The sequence below is a fragment of the Apis laboriosa genome, unplaced genomic scaffold, assembly GCF_014066325.1.
Source record: "Apis laboriosa isolate Shangri-la unplaced genomic scaffold, ASM1406632v1 scaffold56_cov145, whole genome shotgun sequence".
Lineage (NCBI taxonomy): Eukaryota > Metazoa > Arthropoda > Insecta > Hymenoptera > Apidae > Apis > Apis laboriosa.
This window is the reverse complement of record NW_025223765.1, coordinates 164,809-187,003: the sequence shown is the minus strand read 5'-3', so window position 1 is coordinate 187,003 and position 22,195 is coordinate 164,809. Positions and strand designations below refer to the sequence as shown.

Below are 22,195 nucleotides of genomic sequence, written 5' to 3'. Positions count from 1 at the left end.
AAAAAAAAAAAAAAAGAATCGAAAAAATTGAAAATCGAAGACGAAATTCCAAAGAAGAAAGGAAGAGAGTCAGAAAAAGTTACGACATTCAAAAATGTCGATGCATACAACGAAAAAAAAAAAAGTTCGAAAAAATTAAAAATCGATGACGAAATTTTAAGAGAGAGAGAAAGAGAGATAGAAAAAGTTACATTCAAAAATTGTATCGATGCATACAACGAAGAAAAAAAAAAAAATTCTGAAAAAGAAAAAAAAAGAAAAAGAAGCGCAATGGAAGGAGCAAAAGTAGAGAGGCTAGACGATGAACAAAGGAGGCCAAAAAAAAAAAAAAAAAGAAAAAGATGGGCTCGACGCTTTCATTCGCTGTACATAATTGATTGGCGCTTCAAAGGGCCCGAGAATAATCCCGGGCACGTTATAACGTTGATACGCTACTTTTTCATCCTCCGAGCATGGAGCTTGCCAGTGTCGATAAAAGTCCAGCCATTGCCATCGATCCGGATCACAATGGCCGGCGATCTGACGTGCCGGGTGTTCTTGCACTTTTTCGCGTTTTTCATTCGAGGGGAAAAAAAAAAAAAAAAAAAAAAAGAGAAAGAGCGAAACGAGTTGTGGCTCGAATTGGAACGATCGAAATCCTTCAATGAGAGATAATAAACGAGTTTCGACGAATTTTTTCCAAAGAGAATCAACCTCATTATACAGATTGAATTTAGTGTTTAGATTAATCAGTTTCATAATTGAAATATTCCATCATTTTTCAAGACACAATATTGCAATATTCCAAATTTGATATAACTTTATATACTAAAACACGAAAGATATCACTGATAATCTAATTGCAATTTGAAGATAAATAAAAACTGATCAAAAAAGATTACTCTTTTTGCAAACTATTGATAGTAGTCTAATGCGTTTAATCTTTGTTTGTTTGTTTTTTTAAATCGAGAGAAATATCCTCTAAATATCTTAAAACAAATCGAAAAAAACCTAACCTAAGTGTTGAATATCGAATAATTCTTTCACAATTTTTCCTTACACAAAATTAAAAAAAAAAAAAAAATTAAAATTAAAAAAAGTTGAGATAAAAGGAAGAAAATAAATCGAAGGGAAGAAATCAAAATTAACGATCAATCGAGGAGGATAGTTATGAGGGGAGCGGAGAAAAGATTTCGGCATGCCGTTGAATCTTCCTCGGGGGCAGATGACGCAAGAAGAATTTTCATTATGCCGCAGCAAATACAATCGCTGCGGCAATCAGGTTGCTTCACCCTCGGTTTAAACTCGTTTCGAGGGTCAATAAAGGACCACTTCTCCCTCTCTTTCTCTCCCTCCCTCCCTCTCCCTCTCTCTCTCTCTCTTTGTCTCCCTTCCGTCGAGGAACGAACAAGCACGACTCTTCACCGGCCATTTCGTGCCCTTTGCCGAGGTGAATCGCGAAACTTGTTTTCGTTAATGCCTCGACGCAGACCCACTCGAATCTGTGTCTCACAAATTGAACGGTGGAGGCCATAAGAGCCCGTTACGCCTAAGGGTTACGTGGTTTCGTGACGGGGATTACGAATCTTGCGTGTTATAATCCGGCGTTTTGTTCGCACACGTTTTCCAAAAGTTTCGAGGACGAGGATGTCGTTTCCGTTGGCTGGTCGGTTGGAAATTTACCAAATTAATTCGACTCGAGTTCCCTCGAAATCCTTTTGTGTTAAAGGCTTATTTTCAATATCCGCATCATTGATTTATCGCATAATTCAGTAAGAGATAGAAAAGATGGAAAAGTAGGATTTTATTATCAATCGATTTGTTTTTGAATCAATGATGGATTCTCAATTTATTAGGCTATGCTATTTTTTTCTTAGGTTGGTAATTAGTTATTATATAATTACTTGCGATTATTATTACGTTTCGAACAATAAATTATGAAAGTAACTTCAACTATTAAATATTCCCCATCATTATACATACATGATGCATCTATCTATGCATCTAAAAAAAGAAAATCAATTAGATAAGTACAAATGGTCGTTCAATTCTAATAATATTCAACTTTGATAGTTTCGAGAAAGTTATTAAATAAATAAATAAGTAGAATAATAAATGGTAGTTTGCGATCTAAGGAATAGGTTATGAATATCGAAAACCAGTAAAATTTATGGAAAATTGATCGAAAGCAGTATTAAGAAAATCATTCTCGAGAATGATGTAATAAAATTCAAAGTTCGAGATTTGTTCGCGATTGATCCCTACTTAAACCTTTCCCTACCTTTCTCCCAATCAAAAGGCGTAAAATAGGGAATCGGTTTGATACGATTCGCGGAACGTTTGGCTAAGCCAACGTCATTAATTCCTCAAAATCAACCATCCGCCGTTTCCCATTCTCCTTCCTATGTAAACAAATTGCAAATTTAACTATTTTAAGCAGGGCGGCGCCGCTATCGCGAGAAGCTGTTCAACTCTGACAAAACATATTTACCCGGTTCTGGTTAAATCTATACAATTAACACCGACCCAACTCCCTTGCGCTCCACTCCAAATGCCTCAACAATACCGAAACCCTGACGAAATATCTGCCCATCGATTCGTTTCACCCATTGTCTCCGTGACATTCGAACTCGCCACGCGCCTCGAACGTGCTCCTGAAACAATTTATCGCTCCGCGTTCTTCCCGCTATTTCTCACCGACTTCGATAAGCGTGAAAATTAAATTTATTGGCAACAGTCGAAGAAAAATTTCAAATCGTTCACGAATTCGTAATATAAATAATTTTTCTCTAATGAGTATATTAATTATATTATATTTGCTTACATCTTTATTCGATTAATTTAACGTTTTTAAAATTTAGAGTAATTCCAAAATAAAAAATCATTATTCTTTCTTAATAAAAAAATATAAAATCTTTACGTTTTGTTAAACCAATTTAATTTGTTAATTAAATTTATTGTTTCATTAATCAAAAATGTCATTTTCTATTAGATGCAAGACAGAATCTGTATGATTGATGGAATTTAATGGATTGATTAAAATTTTATATTGAATCGTGGAAAACGAAAATATTCAATTGCCAATTAAAAAATTCAATTTATGATCCATAACCATTTTTCAGTATTATTTTTCACACGTTTAAGTAATTAAGATGGCGCGCACTGGACTTGAGAAATTTAAGTTCGAAAAAAGTAAGTACGAAAAGAATAACAATTTTTAAATACAAAGTTTTCTCAGAGAAATTCCATTCCGCGCGTGCACCAACAGAGATAAAGTCGATCGAATATTACAAACAAACAATCACCACTCGTCTTTCATTCGTTGCAATTTCTAAATTATTATCCTACCCTGTTCCAGAAGAAACACGCTCGACACAAATCTATCTTCCAAACGCACGCACGCGAAACTTCTCTCCATTGAGAATCGTCCTTTTGAATGATCGAAATGCCCGCTTCCATACTCTGAAGTTCAAAGCCGAGAAGGAAAAAATTTAATTTTTATTTTATCAATTTCTAAAATTGATTAAAATTATTTGAGAATTAGATTAGAATTTTTCAAAGAATATTAAAAAAAAAAAAAAATATCGGCGAGAGGATCGAAGAGATGGCGCCACTGTCGAGGCCTGGCCAGACTTGGCTCATCCGTTATTCATCCATCGAAATCAGTCCCGCGGCCCTGTCTATACACGGCTCACGGAATCACCATAAAACGCGGTGAAAATCCGCGACACTGGGAGGAAGACACTGCACAATTCATAGAGTTCCGCGGAGTGGGGCGAGTAACGAACGAGCACGGAACGTGGAAAGAGGAGAAAATTGCGTTTCCGCGTCGCCATGGAGGGGGGAGAGCTGTGGAAACCGCTTCGACCTTCTTCTCTCCTTCCATTCCTCCATTCCTCCAAGAGGATAGGGGCGGATTTCGAGGGGAACAACTTTTACTTTCGACTGTGACGACGAGGACAGGACGTTTCGAAAGATCGTCTTATTTGGGGATTCTTATCGTGAGATGGAGCGATCTTGTTTTTTTTTTTCTTGAATAATTTTGTCATAATAACGTCGAGAAAAAAAAATGAATCATTAAAGTGATCGAAATGAAATATTGATCTTTGTAATGTTTTTATAATTTAGTGAAAAGTTTGATTTGATTTGATTTGGTTTGATTTGGTTTGATTTGATTTGATTTGGTTTGAAAGTTTTTTGTGTAAGTATTCTTTTGGAATTTGTTTCCTTTCCTGTTGGATTATGAGAGATGATAATATCGGTATGAATATTAATTATGCAAGAGGGAGAATGACTCGGCGGGTTTTCGTTCGTTTTCGAGCCTTCGAAGAATCGTGTGATTTCACGTGGGTGAGAAAGATAAGAAGGGACGATAAGGATATGGGATTGAGTCGTCCAAGCTTTCCCTTCTTACCTGGGCGCAAGATTTTCAAGATACTGAATACAAATGAGGAATAAATTGCACCCTTCGTTTTTTCCCTCGAACGCTTATCTTCGATTTGCAAAATATTTCCCATCAACTTCTCGTGATTACTTGCCAAGCACACTTTTGCGTGATATATACGAAACAACCCTATTCTAGAAGATGACTAGTTGATTCTTCAAAACAAACGCACGAAAATTATTCAGTTATTAAGCAATTTAATTAAACGATCGATAGAGACAGATCGAGACGATAAATTGAGTTTCATTACGAAACTTTTTGCCTTTAAAATCGATCCTCCTAAAAAAAAAAAAAAAAAAAAAAAAAAAAACTCCATTTTATTTAATCAATTAATATATGATCGTTGACAGGATTTTTCACTATTAAAATTACATTTTTATAAAGAATTGATCGATTGGATATACACGAATAAATGAAATGTGAAACTCATTCTCATTTGAGGACCAATTTTTAAAGAATCCAATTACTCGTCCATATTTCACAACAGGATCAGCGTAAAGTCGGGAAAAAAATATTTAAATCCCTCCCTGGCTCTATCGAAAGAGAATGCCACTCGAAAGTCGGTAAAAATGGCCAAGTTTTTCGAGTTCACGAGAATGTGTAAGAATGGATTTAGTTATAGAATCGAGAGGGGGAGGGGGAGGGGGCAGGTCTCGAATTTATACACACGAGAGAAAGGGGGCGTATATATTCGACGATACAAGTAGAGACTTGGTGGAATTCCGATATCGCGGCCCTGTCACGCCAGACAATTCGAATCTATTGATTATGCCTCCGCAGCCAGGCTTTAATCTGACCCTGCGTCCCCGTAAATATATCGCGGGGCTATATTTTACCTCTTACTTAACGTCCTTCCTCCTGGATTTATAACCGGCCTTCCTCGGAATGCGTCCAATTTTCAGCTTACCGAGGCAAACCGCCACCCCTAATTTCACTGCCTCCTTTTTTCATTTTTTAAACATTGTGTAACAGTGTGGGTAACAGTGTGGGTAAATGGATACTTTATATGTGTGTATATGTATGTATATGTTATTGATAGAGGTTAAGAAAGAAATTGATTATTTGCAATTTTCAATTTCACCAAGGCAACTTTTCTTATTTATTATTATTACTATTTTTATTATTATTATTGCTTTCTTTTTTTTTTTGTTAAACATTGTGTGGATAATTATTTTCTATGCATATGTATATGCTATTGATAGAAATTAAGAAACAAATTGATTTTTTGGAATTTATCAAAGCAACTACTTTTAATTTTATTGCTTTTCTTTTTTTTATTAAACATTGTGTTTCTATATATATATATGTGTGTGTGTGTGTGTGTGTGTGTGTGTGTGTGTTATTAATAAAAGTTAAAAAAGAAATTGATTATTTGCAATTTTTAACTTCACTTTCCTTAGATAACTTTCCTTAATTTTATTTTTTATTTTTTTTATTTTGTTAAACGTTATGTGAATAATTATTTTCTAGACATGTGTATGTACTATTGATAGAAATTAAGAAAATTGATTTTTTGAAATTTTTAATTTATCAAGACAACTATCCTTAATTTTATTGCTTTTTTTTTTTTTGTTAAATGTGTGTACAAATGGATATCTATTTTCTACGCATTTACATGTATATATTATTGATAAAATTTAAAAAATAAAGTAATTTTTTGCAAAGTTCCTAATTTCACTGCCTCTTTTTCTTGTTAAACATTGTGTGGATAAATGGATAACTTAGTGATGCAGAGATTAAGAAACAAATTAATTCTTTCAAATTTTTTTTTATATTTTTATTCTTTGAATAAATTAGAATTAAAAATAATAATTGTGTGGATAAATGGATAAGTTAATGATGCAGAGATTAAGAAACAAATTAATTCTTTCAAATTTTTTTTATATTTTTATCCTTTGAATAAATTAGAAGAATTAAAAATAATAATTGTGTGGATAAATGGATAAGTTAGTGATACAAAGATTAAGAAATAAATTAATTCTTTGCAAATTTTTTTTATATTTTTATTCTTTGAATAAATTAGAATTAAAAATAATAATGTGGATAAATGGATAAGTTACAAAGATTAAGAAATAAATTAATTCATTGCAAATTTTCTTTATATTTTTATCTTTTGAATAAATTAGAATTAAAAATAATAATTATACATCATTAAGCAGTGAATCTTTTCTTCAAGTAACTTATTAACTTACTAAGATAAATGTATTTTATCTTAATAAATTTATATAACATGATATTTCTTAACGAGTTGTTGAGCTCATTTTATGTACAGAATGTTAATACAGATACTTTATTATATTTATGAGATAATAATTTTTTTTTATTTGATAAACTAATTTTTCCAAATGTATTTACCAATTTTTAATTTAAAGCACAAATAAAAATTTGGAATTAATTAAAGTTTAATTTGGTATGATAATTCCAGTTTTAAATTTGCATTAGATGAATGTAAAAATGTATATCATTACCCTACACATAAAAATTTATATTTTTGTGAAATTATAAAAAATTAATAAAAATTCTTTGATGTTGCCTTTTTAAATTCCTTTTTAATTAATTAATATCCTACATATTTACCATTTCTTTTATTATCCAAGATATTTTACAATATCTTTACTTTTTACAATTATAAATTTTCACTCTTTTAATTGTGAATATTTATATTTATTCTAATATTATATTTCATATAATAAATAATAAAACTATAATAAATAAAACTAATTTTTTTCATATATATTTAATTTTTTCATATAATAAAACTAATTTTTAAATGACAAGAAAAAATTGATTATTCCGATCTAACTTCATCATTTTGTACCCCGAATATCCCCGCATAAAGAAATTTCGTCAAATTAACATGTGGACGAATTCATTTTCGCGTGCGTGCTATTTTAATTAGGCAAATATACTCCCGCCCATAAATATGTGAATACTTGCCGCTTTTAATGAACGGCTGGCATAAAACCAGAGAATTATTATTATTACGAAATGATGTTTGTTCCTAAATTGTATTATAGACGTATATTTAATAACATCTAATGGTATTAAATCGAGTAATTGAATTATTTAAATCCTTTGAATAATTAAAAGTTTTTACGTGTCTAGACTGCATCATCAAATTATTTAGAGAGTTAAAATTGAAAACAGAGGACAGAGGAATCGGAAACAAATCCAAAATCCGAGAAACTATCTGTCGGGAATATTACATAATGTGAAATAAATTTGAAAAAATTAATCCAACCATGATTGACAAAAACGGTTATGAAATCGAATGACGGGCATACATCGATGAAAAGGCAATTGTTACTTTTTTTTATATTATCGTTGATAAAAATACTGAATATATTTTCAAATTTTCAAAATTTTACTCTAACTTACATTATTTACAAACTTACATTAAAATTTAAAAGTTGATTTCATTTGCTATGATATTCCATAATAAAAAAATCGCACTATAATTTATTATGATTTACTATATTATTCGAAATATTTCGTATAAAACAAAATTATTGTTTATTTCGTTACAACTCATTTCTTAAATTTTTCATAAGATATCATATAATTTAGAAAGAAAAAAAATACGATCACACCAACTTTACACAATATAAAAAAAAGAAAAAAAAAAATTAAAAGAAAAGGCAACAGTTTGCTAAGTAAATTAATCGCACTTTACACTGTGCATAATCATCTTTGCTAAATACAAACAAAATTTCATGAATATTGATAAATCGTCGCTACTGGAGTGATCACCATTTATAAATAAATCAACGACGAGCGAAATAAGATCGAAAACGTAAGAACAAAGAAATAAATCTCTTGGAAACACTTTTACAACCGTGTAAAGAAAGAACGATTCCCTTTTTTGTACCCTTGTATTCGCGACACAAGGGAGATTTAAGGCGGCGCTCCAAGAAAAAGAATGGATTATGAGAGGCTGCACACCAAAGTTGAAACGAACAGGTGCGCGAGATCCTGTTTCTTCTCCTCTTGAAAGAAGAAAAGTTTCCTACCGGAATCTACCGCAGTCGAGAAATGTCTGATATCTGATATTCATGAAGTGACGAGCGTTCGAAACGTGCTGAATAAATAAATAAATAAGCGAACACGCGACGCTTGTGTATAAACTCGTGGCTTCGTATAGCGCGATATTATATTATATCATTGTTACGAATGGAGACTCGGATTTTCTGTTTAAGTGAAAAAAAAAAAAAAAGAAAGAAAGAAATTTTATTATCATTTACGTGAATTAGAAAGAGAATCAAAGAAAAATAATATCGTCTGATTTACAAATTTTACTTATTTTATTTATTATCTGTGTGATTTTATGTTGGTTTTTGAGATATTTACAGGAAATTGTTATCTTGAACTTTGAAAAATTAGTATAAATGTATATCATATTCTGCTTCATACAATGGATATTTTGTATTAGTGTTTGGATATTTAATATGTACTTGTTTCACAAGATATTTCACAGGCAATTAAGAAATTTGATTACAATGAAATTATATGAATTTTTAAATGTATTATATACAATTATTAGAATAAATTCTGCATTCGACTAATAAAATGTAACCCAACCTATTCACTTTTCTCCTTTTTTTTTTATATATATAACAATAAATCTAATATATAATCTCTAGTATATAACCTATTCATGTTTCTCTCTAACTTTTTAGGTTAAAATATACATAGATTGGAAATATACACATTCCTATATTTATCTTTAACCTAACCTATTTACTTTTCTCCTTTTATTATTTAGGCTTATTATTATATAATAATAATTCTAATCTATAACCTATTCATGTTTCTTTGTTACATTTAGATAGTTATGATATACGTATAGGAATATGTATATCTCCCCTAATCTATTTACTTTTTCCTTTTTTTAGATAATATAGCAATAAATCTAATCTATAATATATTCATGTTTCTCTGTAACTTTTTAGGTTAAGATATACATATAAGAATATGTATACTTTCCATCTATCTACCTTTAACCTATTTACTTTTCTCTTTTTTTTATTTAGGCTATATAATAATAAATTTAATCTATAACCTCTTTATATTTCTCTATTGCTTTTTAAGATATATATATATATTTATCCTATCTAACCTAACCTATTCGCTTTTTTCCTTTTTTTGTTTAGATTATATAGCAATAAATCTATTCATATTTCTTTGTTACTTTTTAGGTTATGATATACATATAAATATATATACTATATTTATATATGATATAAATATTAAAGCAGATATAATATATTTTGAACAACTAAAGTGGCCAAATGTTAACTTGATTATCCAATTTTAATTTTAACAATAATTTTAACTTATTAAATTACAAGCAATTTAAATTGGCTCTCCCATTATTTATAACTTAACGAATAAACTACAATCGAAAATCTCGTATACCTTTTACGTTTATTTTGCCCATCTCTAGAATCGACCTACCAAAACATACACACCCATAAATAAATCCTACATATTCGATCAATGGACGATATCGAATCACGGGAAATAAAAAGAGCAGATAGATGCACTTTTTTTTTCTCTTTTCTTCTTTTTTTTTTTTTTTTTTTTTAATCCATACCTATCTATCGTGTATAGAGAAAATCATAGCGGATTTACAATACGATATTACAGTTTCCCTTGGCTTTCGGCTCTCTCTTCTTTATTCGACGTGACGGTGCTTTAATAAATATCGTCGTAAGACCGCGGCAAGAGGCGAATATACAAAGACAAAGAGGTGAACGGCAGGAAGAATAGAAATGTGCGGCTGGAAAAGGGGGTGGAGAAGGACGCTTCAGGGGATGAGATAAATTGAAAGAGCTCTCGAAGTTGTCAACCTCCGCTTCTGGTCACCCCCGCACTCTCTCTCTCTCTCTCTCTCTCTCTCTCTCTCTCTCTCTTTCTCTCTCTCTTTCCATTCGTTTTCGTTTCTCACTCCATGCCTATCTCTCTCTCTCTCTTTTTTTTCTTCTATTTTTTTTTCTCCTCTTTTCGTTTCGCGCTTCTATATAAATACACGCGATATGATTTCGAAACGTTGCTATCCTTTCCACTGGAAAAATATACGTCTTCAATTTTCGAACAACGAACTTTTCTTTGTCCCTCTCTTCTTTTCATATATTCTTTTTATATAATATTCCTTTATTTTCCCCTTTTGGTTAAACCAAAGCATTTATTATTTTTTTTTTCTCTCTCTCTCGAAAGAGAGAGAAAGAGAGAGAGAGAGAGATCATTTTTATGATATTTAGATAATCTTTTCATAATTCGTGTAAAAATTTGCTTTTCGATAAGGTATGATAATAAGGATAATGAATGGAAAAATTTATCGAATTTTTCTCCGAATTAATAAGTTTCCCTACATGCTCTCCACCTGTATATTGTAAGATAATATTTTTTTTGCCTATCGAAGAATCATTATTTTGCGCTCACTGTTGTTCCATTAAAATATATTACGTAATTAACCCAATTATTTTATAACAACTTGGTGGAATAATTACACACTCATACTACTATCTATATATATATATATATATTGTAAAATTTATTTACCCTATAATAAATAGCAAATCAATGCTTTCCTTTCTTATCAATAAACGACATCGGCACAAACCGTTTCACGAGAATTCAATCGCGTGATTCACACACGGGAGACAGCGAATTCATGAAATGAAAGGGAATGGATGGGAAGAAAAAGTCGGGTGGGGGGAGTCGTCAATTATCGACGCGACAGGTCACGTGCCGTCGAAGCCGCGGCTGCGATTGTTGCCACGGTTCGCGGCAACTGAAATCGTGTAATTATACGGCCTCGCCGCTTCATGCCGCGGTTATTACACCCCATCTTCCGCCACCCCCCCCCCCTCCCGCTGCCCCATCCGCTAAATAATCGCAATAACAATAACAATAATTATGATAATGATAACAATAATGATAACGATAACAGAATTACGAAACGTCCAATTTAACCGTTGGAAAACCGTTGACCACCGTACGCGCGTATTAATAATTACGTTCACGTAATAATATTCCCGCAATAACAGCAACGATAATAATTAGGCGAACGCCCGTTCGCGGATTTCCTCCCCTCCTCCCCCACTCCAATCCGTCCGAACGGGTTATATTCCACTTTATCACCTATTCCCCGAGCACGATTTTTTAATCGACCTTTTATCGCCGGTCACTCTCGTATCTCGTGGAAAAGCTTGCACGCGCAACCACGCGTAATTTGTACGGAATTTCATTGGAGATAAATCGCGGTGCGGTTATATGATAATTTTAAGAGGGAAAAAAATTAGAGAGGGGAAAAAAGAACCACGGTGTATCGTTCTGTTTATTTGCGTTGGATGCTGTTTTGGAAGCTCGGCCGATTGAGAGGCGGGAATTGCCGAAGAGTGCCGAACGCGCCGAAAGAGATCGCGCAAGCGCAATAGAGATAAGGTGGATAAGGTAGTGCACTGCCTTGTCTATTTTTGTCAGAACGGTACGTATGAAAGTATTCTTTCTTTTTTTTAATTTCTTTTAAATTTAATTCATTTTTTATTATCAATACTGAAATATGTGGATTTTTTTTACGTTTGAAACATAATGTCTCGTATTCATACCCATTTTTTATTATTACAGTCACAAAGAAAGGACACTTTCTCTTATGTAGTTTCGAAATTCCTCCACACCCCTTAAAGCATCCCTCGATACTACCAGCCTGTATCAAATCCCAGCTTTCCCCCATTACTTTTTCCTTCTTCCTTTTTTTTATTTTTTTTTTTTTTTTTTTTTTTTTTTTTTTTTACCAAAATACGTCGTTCCAGCGTCTTTTGCGAAATCCTTTCATCCAAAATGCCGGGACAGCGAAAGCTTCGGATTACCGTTAACGAAACAATACAAGGGTTGCGCGACCAGAACGGACACAGCCTCCCTTTGTCCGAATCCCGAAAAGCTCATCCCCCTCCTCCTCGTTCCATCGGCCTATCCGGGCATCGACTAGTTTGTAATAAAATGCCAGCCCTCCAAAGGATTATATTGCCCTTCAACGGACCCCTCCCTCCTCCTCGACCGACAGGATATCTAGATTCCTCCGTGGAGTGGAAGAATGTTCCTCCCTCGTGTCAAACTCGAGGACCTTGTTACGTATACGAGGAGGAGAGTTATTAAGGCAATCAGTTGGGAATTAACCGGTCAATCATCGTCTTTCGTATTAAAGGGCCCCTAATATGGGCGGTAATATCGTCAATGAAGGTTTTACGACCGCTATCTTCAATCTTAGATTCGATCTTACTTGGAAATACATTAGTATTGGCATACATTAGGATATTAGGTTTGTCTAGCATCATCTTCTAAAGAGATCTACAAGTGATTATTATTAATATTTGTAAAAATAATATCGTTAATGTCTATTAGTTTTTAAATAATATTCAATCTGTTTTAATTCTCTTTATACGAAACAGCGTATGGTTGATAATGTTTTCAATAATTTTCCACCAATATTTCCAATAATTTCCAATTATCGAAAAATATCGGTTATCGATCGTTGGCAGCGATCAATCGAGAATTAATATTGTCAATCATTGTCTTTTGTCCTGAAGGGATCACTAATATTGACAATAATATTTCAATATGTATATATCGATATAAATTTACAATGACAATTTTCAATCTATTTTAATCTTTTCTGAAACTGGTCACTGGTATTGGAAATTGTTGAAAATATATATTGACGATAAAGTATCGACACAAATAATCATAGTGGGTCCATAAAAGAATCATTTGTTAATCGATATAAAACGTTTGGATCTTACAATAAGTTATAAAGTTGGAAGAAAAGTGTAAATAATAATTTTCATCAATTTTTTGATATTATTTAAAAACCAATTCTAATACAACCTTTCTTTATCGTTAGCCAAACGATATATTTTCTATTTAATTTTTCATTAAAAACTATAATCTTGACGATTTAATTTCTCTTGAATAATAAATAACTTGTTGCAATCTTATTCCACACGAAGCATTGAATTTTTCAACGATATCAAGACAAGTAGTGAGATTCCATTAATCGACTTGCGTGAATTCGGCGGCCATGACAGTTTCCACTAGACGCGATCCTGGCTAGATGGCGCTCCAGTTTCTTCTAAACTTTTCACCCGATGCTCGTTGCGTCGCAACAAATGGATTGTGAAAATCAATCAAAGACAGAATGCGTCCAACTATGATGCACGGAAATTCGCACGGATCGTTGGATTTTTACGAGGAGACGGATCGAAACGATACGACGCAACCGTTTCGGGCAATAATTAAAGGGCAGAGCGTCGACAGGCAATTTTACGGGCCGTGAACGTGGGCTTGAAAGACCGCCAAGGTAGATGCCTCCTCCCTGCCGATCGACACCGGTGAAGGTCAATAACGGGGAGGGTTTAGGCGGATGACAAATTGCCGCCTTGAGGCGGGCATCGAGGACTTCCGTTACACCGAATTCCGACGGAACCTATCGATTCCCCGAGAATCCGCGCCGGTATGCAGATATTACTTGGGAAAGTGGGTTACTCGTCCGAGATTTATCACGCGTCTCGCCTCCATGGCTTATGAATTAGAGAAGCCGTAAAATCTAAAGCTTATTACTAGCCGAGAAAGTAGTCTGGAAAGTTATTATAGACGTTCTGAGTAAATTTTGTTCGGGTTAAAAAATGCAAAAATATTAATATCATTTAATATTCTTTAGTATTTACAGGTACTAGTAATACGTTATATTGTTATCATATTTATCTTACAGTATTAGCTTAATTTAGTGTTAATTTACACTATATTATTTGAAGACGACTATATTATTTTGAAGAAAAATTATTACATTATTACTCGAATAATAACACTTCAATAAGATCTCGATCGTGTTAAAGGGAGGAGAAGGAAAGGGAAAGAGAGGAAAGGGAGTTTCCTTGTTCCCCTTTCCGCCTAAGTTCGTTACAAATTTGCGGTTTTGTTTGGATCGTGAACGAAATGTTATTTGTCAGAGCTCGCGAGCGAAGTCGGTGCTGTAAATTGAAGCATGCCCTGAATTTCTGCGAATTTCAGAAATTCCGGGCATAAATAGGTACGTAGGCTGTACGGTAAATAGTAGAAGTGTAATTCTGTTTATCTGCCGGTTTAAAATTCCTCGATAGACCGAGCGAGATTCGTATCGTAGGATTGCCTAGTAAAGCTAGGTAATCTCACAAAGTTGAGAGAGCGAATCGACACGAAACTGGCACGCGACAAGTCATTATTTATGGTTCTGTTAACTGCCGTTCACACGGACAGACAGGCAAAAAGCGTTTCCCTGCTTCCTCCCCCTTCCCTCTTTTTCTGTTTGCTTTTTTTTTTTTTCGTTTTCAAATTCGCGTGACACATCGAACGTTGTCGTCCCCGCGAGACGAGGTTTTAAGCGGACAATCCACACGCGCGTGCGTTGTCGTGTCCATTGTTAATCCCGATCGATTCGTCGGGAGAAACTGCGGTAATTCCTTGCATATCGATCACAGACGAGGAGGGAAGGAAGGGCAAATTTTGGAAGGCAAGGTGTCTACGAATTCCGTGAAGAGAATAGACTATAGACCAGTAATAACGTTATCCCCCGTTTGTTTTTAATAGAGGCAGATTCACGATACTGCTCGCAAAGGCATTTTAGAAGAAGAACCTGGACGAGACTTGAATTAAACAAGAAAACAAGACTGTGTACTAGGAATTCTAATAGGAGATGAATAGAATATTTTTAATTCTTAACCGTAATAAGATTTATACTAGGAATTCTGATAGGAAATGAATAGACTATAGAACATTTTTGATTCTTAACCGTAATAAATATCCTACTTTTTTAAATATATCTGCTTCACTGAAAATTGGAAGGCAAGGAATATATATATATTAAAAATTCTGATAGGAGATGAATAGACTATAGAATATTTTTTATTCTTAATCGTAATAAATATCCTACTTCTTTAAATATATCTGCTTCATTGAAAATTGGAAGGCAAGGAATATATATATATTAAGAATTCTGATAGGAGATGAATAGACTATAGAATATTTTTTATTCTTAATCGTAATAAATATCCTACCTCTTTAAATGTACCTATTTCACTGAAAATTGGATTAGATTGGAAAGCAAGATATGTACAAATAATTCTGATAGAAAATGAATAGATTATAGAATATTTTTGATTCTTAACTGTAATAAATATCCTATCTTAAAAATTTACCTGCTTCACTGAAAATTAGATTAGATCGGAAAACAAGATGTATGCTGATATTCTGGAATTCTGATAGGAAATGAATAGACTATAGAATATTTGTAATTCTTAACCGTATTAGTAATAAATATCCTCTTTAAATATATCTATTTCACTGAAAATTGGATTAAATTGAAAAGCAAGACATATATTAGTAATTGATAGAAGATGACTAGACTATAGAATATTTTTGATTTTTAACAGTATTGGTAATAAATATTCTACCTCTTTAAATGTACCTACTTCACTGAAAATTGGATTAGATCGGAAAGCAAGTGTTCTAGTAATTCTGATAGAAGATGAATAGACTATAGAATATTTTTAATTCTTAACTGCATTGATAATAAATATTCTACCTAGATCGAAAAGCAAAGTATATACTTATAATTGATAGAAGATGAATAGACTATAGAATATGTTTGATTCTTAACCATAATAAATATCTCTTTAAATATACCTGCTCCATTGAAAATTGGATTAGATCGGAAAGAAAGGTCTATACTAGAAATTCTGATAAGAAATGAATAGATTATAAAATATTTTTGATTCTTAATCCTAATAAATGTTCTATTTCTTTAAATATCTGCTTTACTGAAAATTGGATTAGATCGGTACTAGAAATTCTGATAGGAGATGAATATACTATAGAATATTTTTGATTCTTAACCGTGTTGGTAATAAATATCCTATCTCTTTAAATGTACTTGCTTCACTGAAAATTGGATTAAATCGAAAAACAAGATATGTACTGGGAATTTGATAGCAGATGAATAGACTATAGAATACTTTTAATTCTTAACCGTAATAAATATCCTATCTCTTTAAATGTATGTCTGCTTCACTGAAAATTGGATCAGAAAGCAAGGTGTGTACTAGTAATTCTGGTAGAAGATGAATAGACTATAAAATATTTTTAGTTTTTAACCGTATCGATAATAAATATTCTACCTCTTTAATAAATATAATCTTTAATAAATATATATCTTTAATAAATATACCTACTTCACTGAAAATTGGATTAGATCGGAAAGCAAAGTATGTACTTGTAATTGATAGAAGATGAATAGACTATAGAATATGTTTGATTCTTAACCATAATAAATATCCTATCTCTTTAAAGCACCTGCTTAACTGAAAATTGAATTAGATTGGAAAGCAAGTGTACTAGTAATTCTGATAGAAGATGAATAGACTATAGAATATTTTTAATTCTTAACTGCATTGATAATAAATATTCTACCTAGATCGAAAAGCAAAGTATATACTTATAATTGATAGAAGATGAATAGACTATAGAATATGTTTGATTCTTAACCATAATAAACATCTCTTTAAATGTACCTTTAAATGTTCCATTGAAAATTGGATTAGATCGGAAAGAAAGGTCTATACTAGAAATTCTGATAGGAAATGAATAGATTATAGAATATTTTTGATTCTTAATCCTAAAAAATATCCTATTTCTTTAAATACCTGCTTCACTGAAAATTGGATTAGATTGAAAAGCAAGATATATGCTAGTAATTGATAGAAGATGAATAGACTATAGAATATTTTTGATTTTTAACAGTATTGGTAATAAATATCCTATCTCTTTAAATGTATCTGCTTCACTAAAAATTGGATCGGAAAGCAAGGTGTGTACTAGTAATTCTGATAGAAGATGAATAGACTATAGAATATTTTTAGTTCTTAACCGTATTGATAATAAATATTCTACCTCTTTAAATGTATCTGCTTCACTGAAAATTGGATTAGATCGGAAAGCAAAGTATGTACTTGTAATTGATAGAAGATGAATAGACTATAGAATACGTTTGATTCTTAACCATTAATTAATAAACATCTCTTTAAATGTTCCATTGAAAATTGGATTAGATCGGAAAGAAAGGTCTATACTAGGAATTCTGATGATTGAATTCTGAAATGAATAGAATATAGAATATTTTTGATTCTTAATCGTAATAAATATTCTATTTCTTTAAATACCTGTTTCATTGAAAATTGGATTAGATTGGAAAGCAAAGTATGTTCTTTGATAGAAGATGAATAAACTTTAAAATATGTTTGATTCTTAACCATAATAAATATCCTATCTCTTTAAATGCACCTGCTTAACTGAAAATTGAATTAGATTGGAAAGCAAGATATATACTAGGAATTCTGATAGAAGATGAATAGACTATAGAATAATTTCGATTCTCTCTCATAATAAATGTCTTACAAAATGAGTTAATGAAAATGGACATATTGGAGACAGTTGATAAATCTTGTGATATATTTTGGAGAGTATAATTATCTATACAATTGAAATTACGTATTGTCTTTTCACAGACAAGGAATCGACCATTTGAAAATCAGATAAACGAATCCCTTCCAAGAAGAAATTTAGAGTTTTTTCGAAATACGCTCGAGTATCATTCACTGTCCAACACCGTGCGTTTCAATTTCCTCGAAAACCCATCAAGTCGAATGAAGCCCGGGTTGTAACGAAACCCGATTTACATAACTTGGCGCATCCTTCCTGGAGAAATGAAGAGAAATGACGAATGACGTTTCTAAATTCGAGATTGTCCGCGGTCGGCCTCCGCTCAAGCGGAATCTTTATTTCACCGTGGGCGTCGTCGTCCTCGCGTAATTAGTCGCGACGCGAGTTCCAATTACGAGACGCGACATCGGCCCTAATGAGGCACTTGCAAGTAAGCTGGCAAGGGCTTTGACTAATTAAGTCCCAGCAGGGCTCGCCATCGGCGACCCCTTCTCAACTCTCTCTCTCTATCCCTCTATCTCTCTATCCCTCCATCCCCCTTTTTCCATCCGCATCGAGTCCTCGCTCGCCATCCGGTCTCTTAACTGGCAAACTTTTATCCGGCAACGATGCATCGATCACGAGATGGCGATGCGAGCACGCGGCGGCCATTGTTTGGAAGGAAATAATGGACCGTGCATCGTCAGCTAATAAGCTAGCACGACGCTCGGCAATTTGTATGTACCGGGGAGAGAGTCATCTTGCGGACGATCCAGAGCAAAGGGACAACAGGTAGCCGCGGATGAATGGACGTTCGATCTCGATTGTTCGTATCCCCTTCTTGGACTTGATGGGTTGCAAGGTAAAAACAAGCTCGAACGACGAGTTTTCTCTTTTCGAGATCATTTAATTGAGATGCGTTAACGTAATATGATAACAAACGAAGTGTACTCTGTTAGATTCTATTAGATTATATTATATTTATATCATATTATTGTCAGATATATCCTTATATGGAAGCCATTTTTGCATTCTTAGTACCGATAACCGCCACCAGACGGCGACTCAATTATCTTATCGGCCATTTTAAAATGAAAGAAAATCCAAAATCACGCTGTTTCTGACGAATCTTCGTTTTTACGTTTGGCCAAAAACTTCTCGCCAAAGGCAAAAGAATTCCTTTTGGAAGTGAAAAGCTCGACGAGTCGAGAAAATTCGCGACTCGCCTATTCGAATTCCGAACGGGAAACGTTTGCACAAGGATCGAGGAAAAGGCAAAGAATGATAGAACGGGGAGGAGGAAGCACGGAGAGGAACGAAGCCACGTTGGGTACACGTGGGGTCATCTGCATGCGAGACACGGGAAGATGTTTGCCGAGCAATTTCTTCCCCCCTGATACGCGATCGAACGTCAAACTCACCCTCTTGATTAGCCACGGAATATGAGCGTTCAAGGTAACGAGGAAGCAAGGACGCGAATCGATGGATAGATTGGAATCCGATGGGTTGATATTCAATTTCGAGGTTAGAGCGGAGAATCGATGGCTGGCGATCGCTCGCTTTCGATCGAAATTCGATACGTCGTGAATATTTTCCCCCCCATTTTTGCATTTCCCCCTTGGATCCTTGGGGAAAGGGTGCACACGATTTTGCTCCATTTTATAATAATTCGTTCTAATTAGTAAATCGGATAAAGTGGACTATTATTATAAATTTTGAAATTTTGACTTTCCTTGTGAAAAAGAGCTCTCTTTTCTTATCTTCAATTCCAAAGTTTGGACATTTGGATTCATATCGATTCGATTATACATGGTCGCCAAAAAATTTGACAATTTCTTTTTTTTTTTAAAACGAATTTCGAGTACGTTCAGAATTCACGAGCGCTTATCACTCTTCCCCAAGGATGTTCCCTGTCCGTTGAAAAAACCAGGTAGATCTTCATTTTCCAAATGGAACCATTTCAACCAGGTTGAAAGAAGAACGGGATGCCGCTTGATGAAAGATGGAATACATGGGGTCAGAGAGGGTGGATGGAAGATGAGGCAGTGTGGCGAAGGGTCGAAAAATGAATGGGAGGTATTCAGAATGGGATCAAAAATTCGAAAGCGATGAATGCACGTGCCACGTGTATAGCTCGCGTTCGAACACGATCTCTCGAAAATGATCCTCGCGAAAGAAAGGGAAAGTAGTCGATTAATCGATTTTCATCTCGCTCAATACTTTTAACCTTGATTTCTTATCCCCTTATGAATCGAACGTTACGTGTCTCGATGCACAATTTCTCAAAACCTTTGTCATAACGAATTTCATCGAATATCATTCCACGACATATTATATTATTCTTCTATACATCTCTATACGAAATACCATTTTCTTTCCATCCAATGTCAAAGTGATAATTCGTATAAAATATTTCTATTCTTCGCGTTCATCAATCCTACAGTTGACAAATAACTGGACAACAAAGTTGCGGCGCTCTGCGACCAGGTCACGTTTGAGGGGAAACTTGGGAAAAAATCATAATCGCGGGAAATTTTTCACGGTTGTAGACTTACCAGATGGGTGGATGGGGGCGGGGAGGAGGCAGAGGGGTCGTCGCGACGCTGGGATAACAGCCGCGGAGCCGTGCAAATATTTGCGGAACCCGGGGAATCGCGTTTGCCGAAAGTTCGTTAGAGCCGGCAGAAGGTGGATTTTCGAAGCGTAATTGCGAGAACAATAACGCGGGTGGAGCGTCCGCGAAATGAGCACGGCCCCGTCGTTGTTGTTTCCACGGCTCTTGGTGGACGTCGCAATTTTTCACGCCTCGTTTCTTCTATACTTGATTAGCGCGGTGATTGTCGGCCTGATCAGCTGTGTCTCGTTGCTGAGTCGGTCGCATTTTCTGCAATATTCATAGATATACTATATGACGCGATCGTATATATTGGTGAACGAATGATTACAAAATGGCGGTACGGGCATAGATGGCGTCCTTATCTAACCTAACCTGTATATAGTGCAATATCGTATCGGTAATGGTATATATATTTGATTTAAATTAGGTGGGTTATTTTCTGTTGGATGCATCGTCGTTATTGGATTTGTCACGAAAATTTGAAGCGCGAGCGTGAATGGCTTTTGATTCAATCTAGCCACAAGTAAACACGAATAATGGTATAGACAGATACGGATGAGTTGAATTAAGTGGATTGCATCACTGTGTATTGTCATTATTGGATTAATTACATTTGCAAAAACTTGATGGAAATGTAGATGGCGTTCTTATTATAGCTTAATCTGTACTGAATTAATTGGATCTTTTTTCGTACCTTCATTATCAATCCTAACCTATAATAGAGTATAGGATAATATAGAATAGGATAATAATAGAGTATAGGATAACCTATGATAGAGTATAGGCTGTACAGTAAATGGCTAATACTTTTTCACTTATTCAAAGGGTACTCTATTTATCCTAAAAGTTACGAATATTTTTATCGCTCCCCATAAAACCAGGCTCGTACGTTATTTACGATCCAAAGTTCCAAAGTTGCAAACGGGGAGAGGAGGAGGGACGCAGATGCACACCACGTGGAGAGTAAGCATCTATGGGTCAATGCCAACTTGGAAATACACGGAACACGCTGGAGTTAAAAAGATATCCACTTTCATTTCGAAGGGGGCAAACGGCCATCTCCTCCACTGTCCTTTAGCTCCTCTTTCGCGCTGAACGAGTCCTTTATGCACTCGCAGGGGACAAGTATCACGAAATGCTCGTCTAAATGGCCGTCCAATGCTATTTAATTACCCCTTTCGAGCAGGCTTGGCCCGATGCCGGCGTTAAGTGGATGCTTCGAGTTTAAATGCCATTTCGACGCGCTTTTCGCGCCGATTTCAATGAATCTCTTCACCGGGATCTCGATTCGAGCACCATCTTCCTCTACGTTTCGACCTTGAACGTTGATTCCCGCGAGAGAAGTAAGTAATCCTTTCGATCTCCCACTTTGAAGAGAGAAATGTGCGCTTGCCTGATAGAATTCGAAAAAAAATGTTATAATGCACAGTTGCAAGATTACTGTAAAAAGATACTCTGCTCTCAACCTAATTGTAGATGGATAAACTGAAGTGAAAATGAGAATTTTATAATGGATAGTACTCGTTAAAAAAGTTCCAATAAACATGGATTAAGTTGAGCAAAAAATTCCTTACAACTTTTCCATCCTCGAAATTACAAATCCTTTTTTCTCATCGCTATATGGTGCCATCCACCATTGGCCATCT

At 34.1% G+C, this 22,195-nt stretch overlaps 1 protein-coding gene across 1 annotated transcript in view; it reads right to left on the bottom strand.

Moving 5' to 3' along the window:
- Positions 1–12,759, bottom strand: part of LOC122717657 — a 126,997-nt gene extending 114,238 nt beyond the window's left edge. The window contains exon 1 of the mRNA XM_043941917.1: positions 12,602–12,759. Within this exon, the coding sequence (XP_043797852.1) occupies positions 12,602–12,759 (158 nt within the window). The remainder of the gene's footprint in view (positions 1–12,601) is intronic.
- Between the last annotated feature and the right edge of the window lie 9,436 nt (positions 12,760–22,195).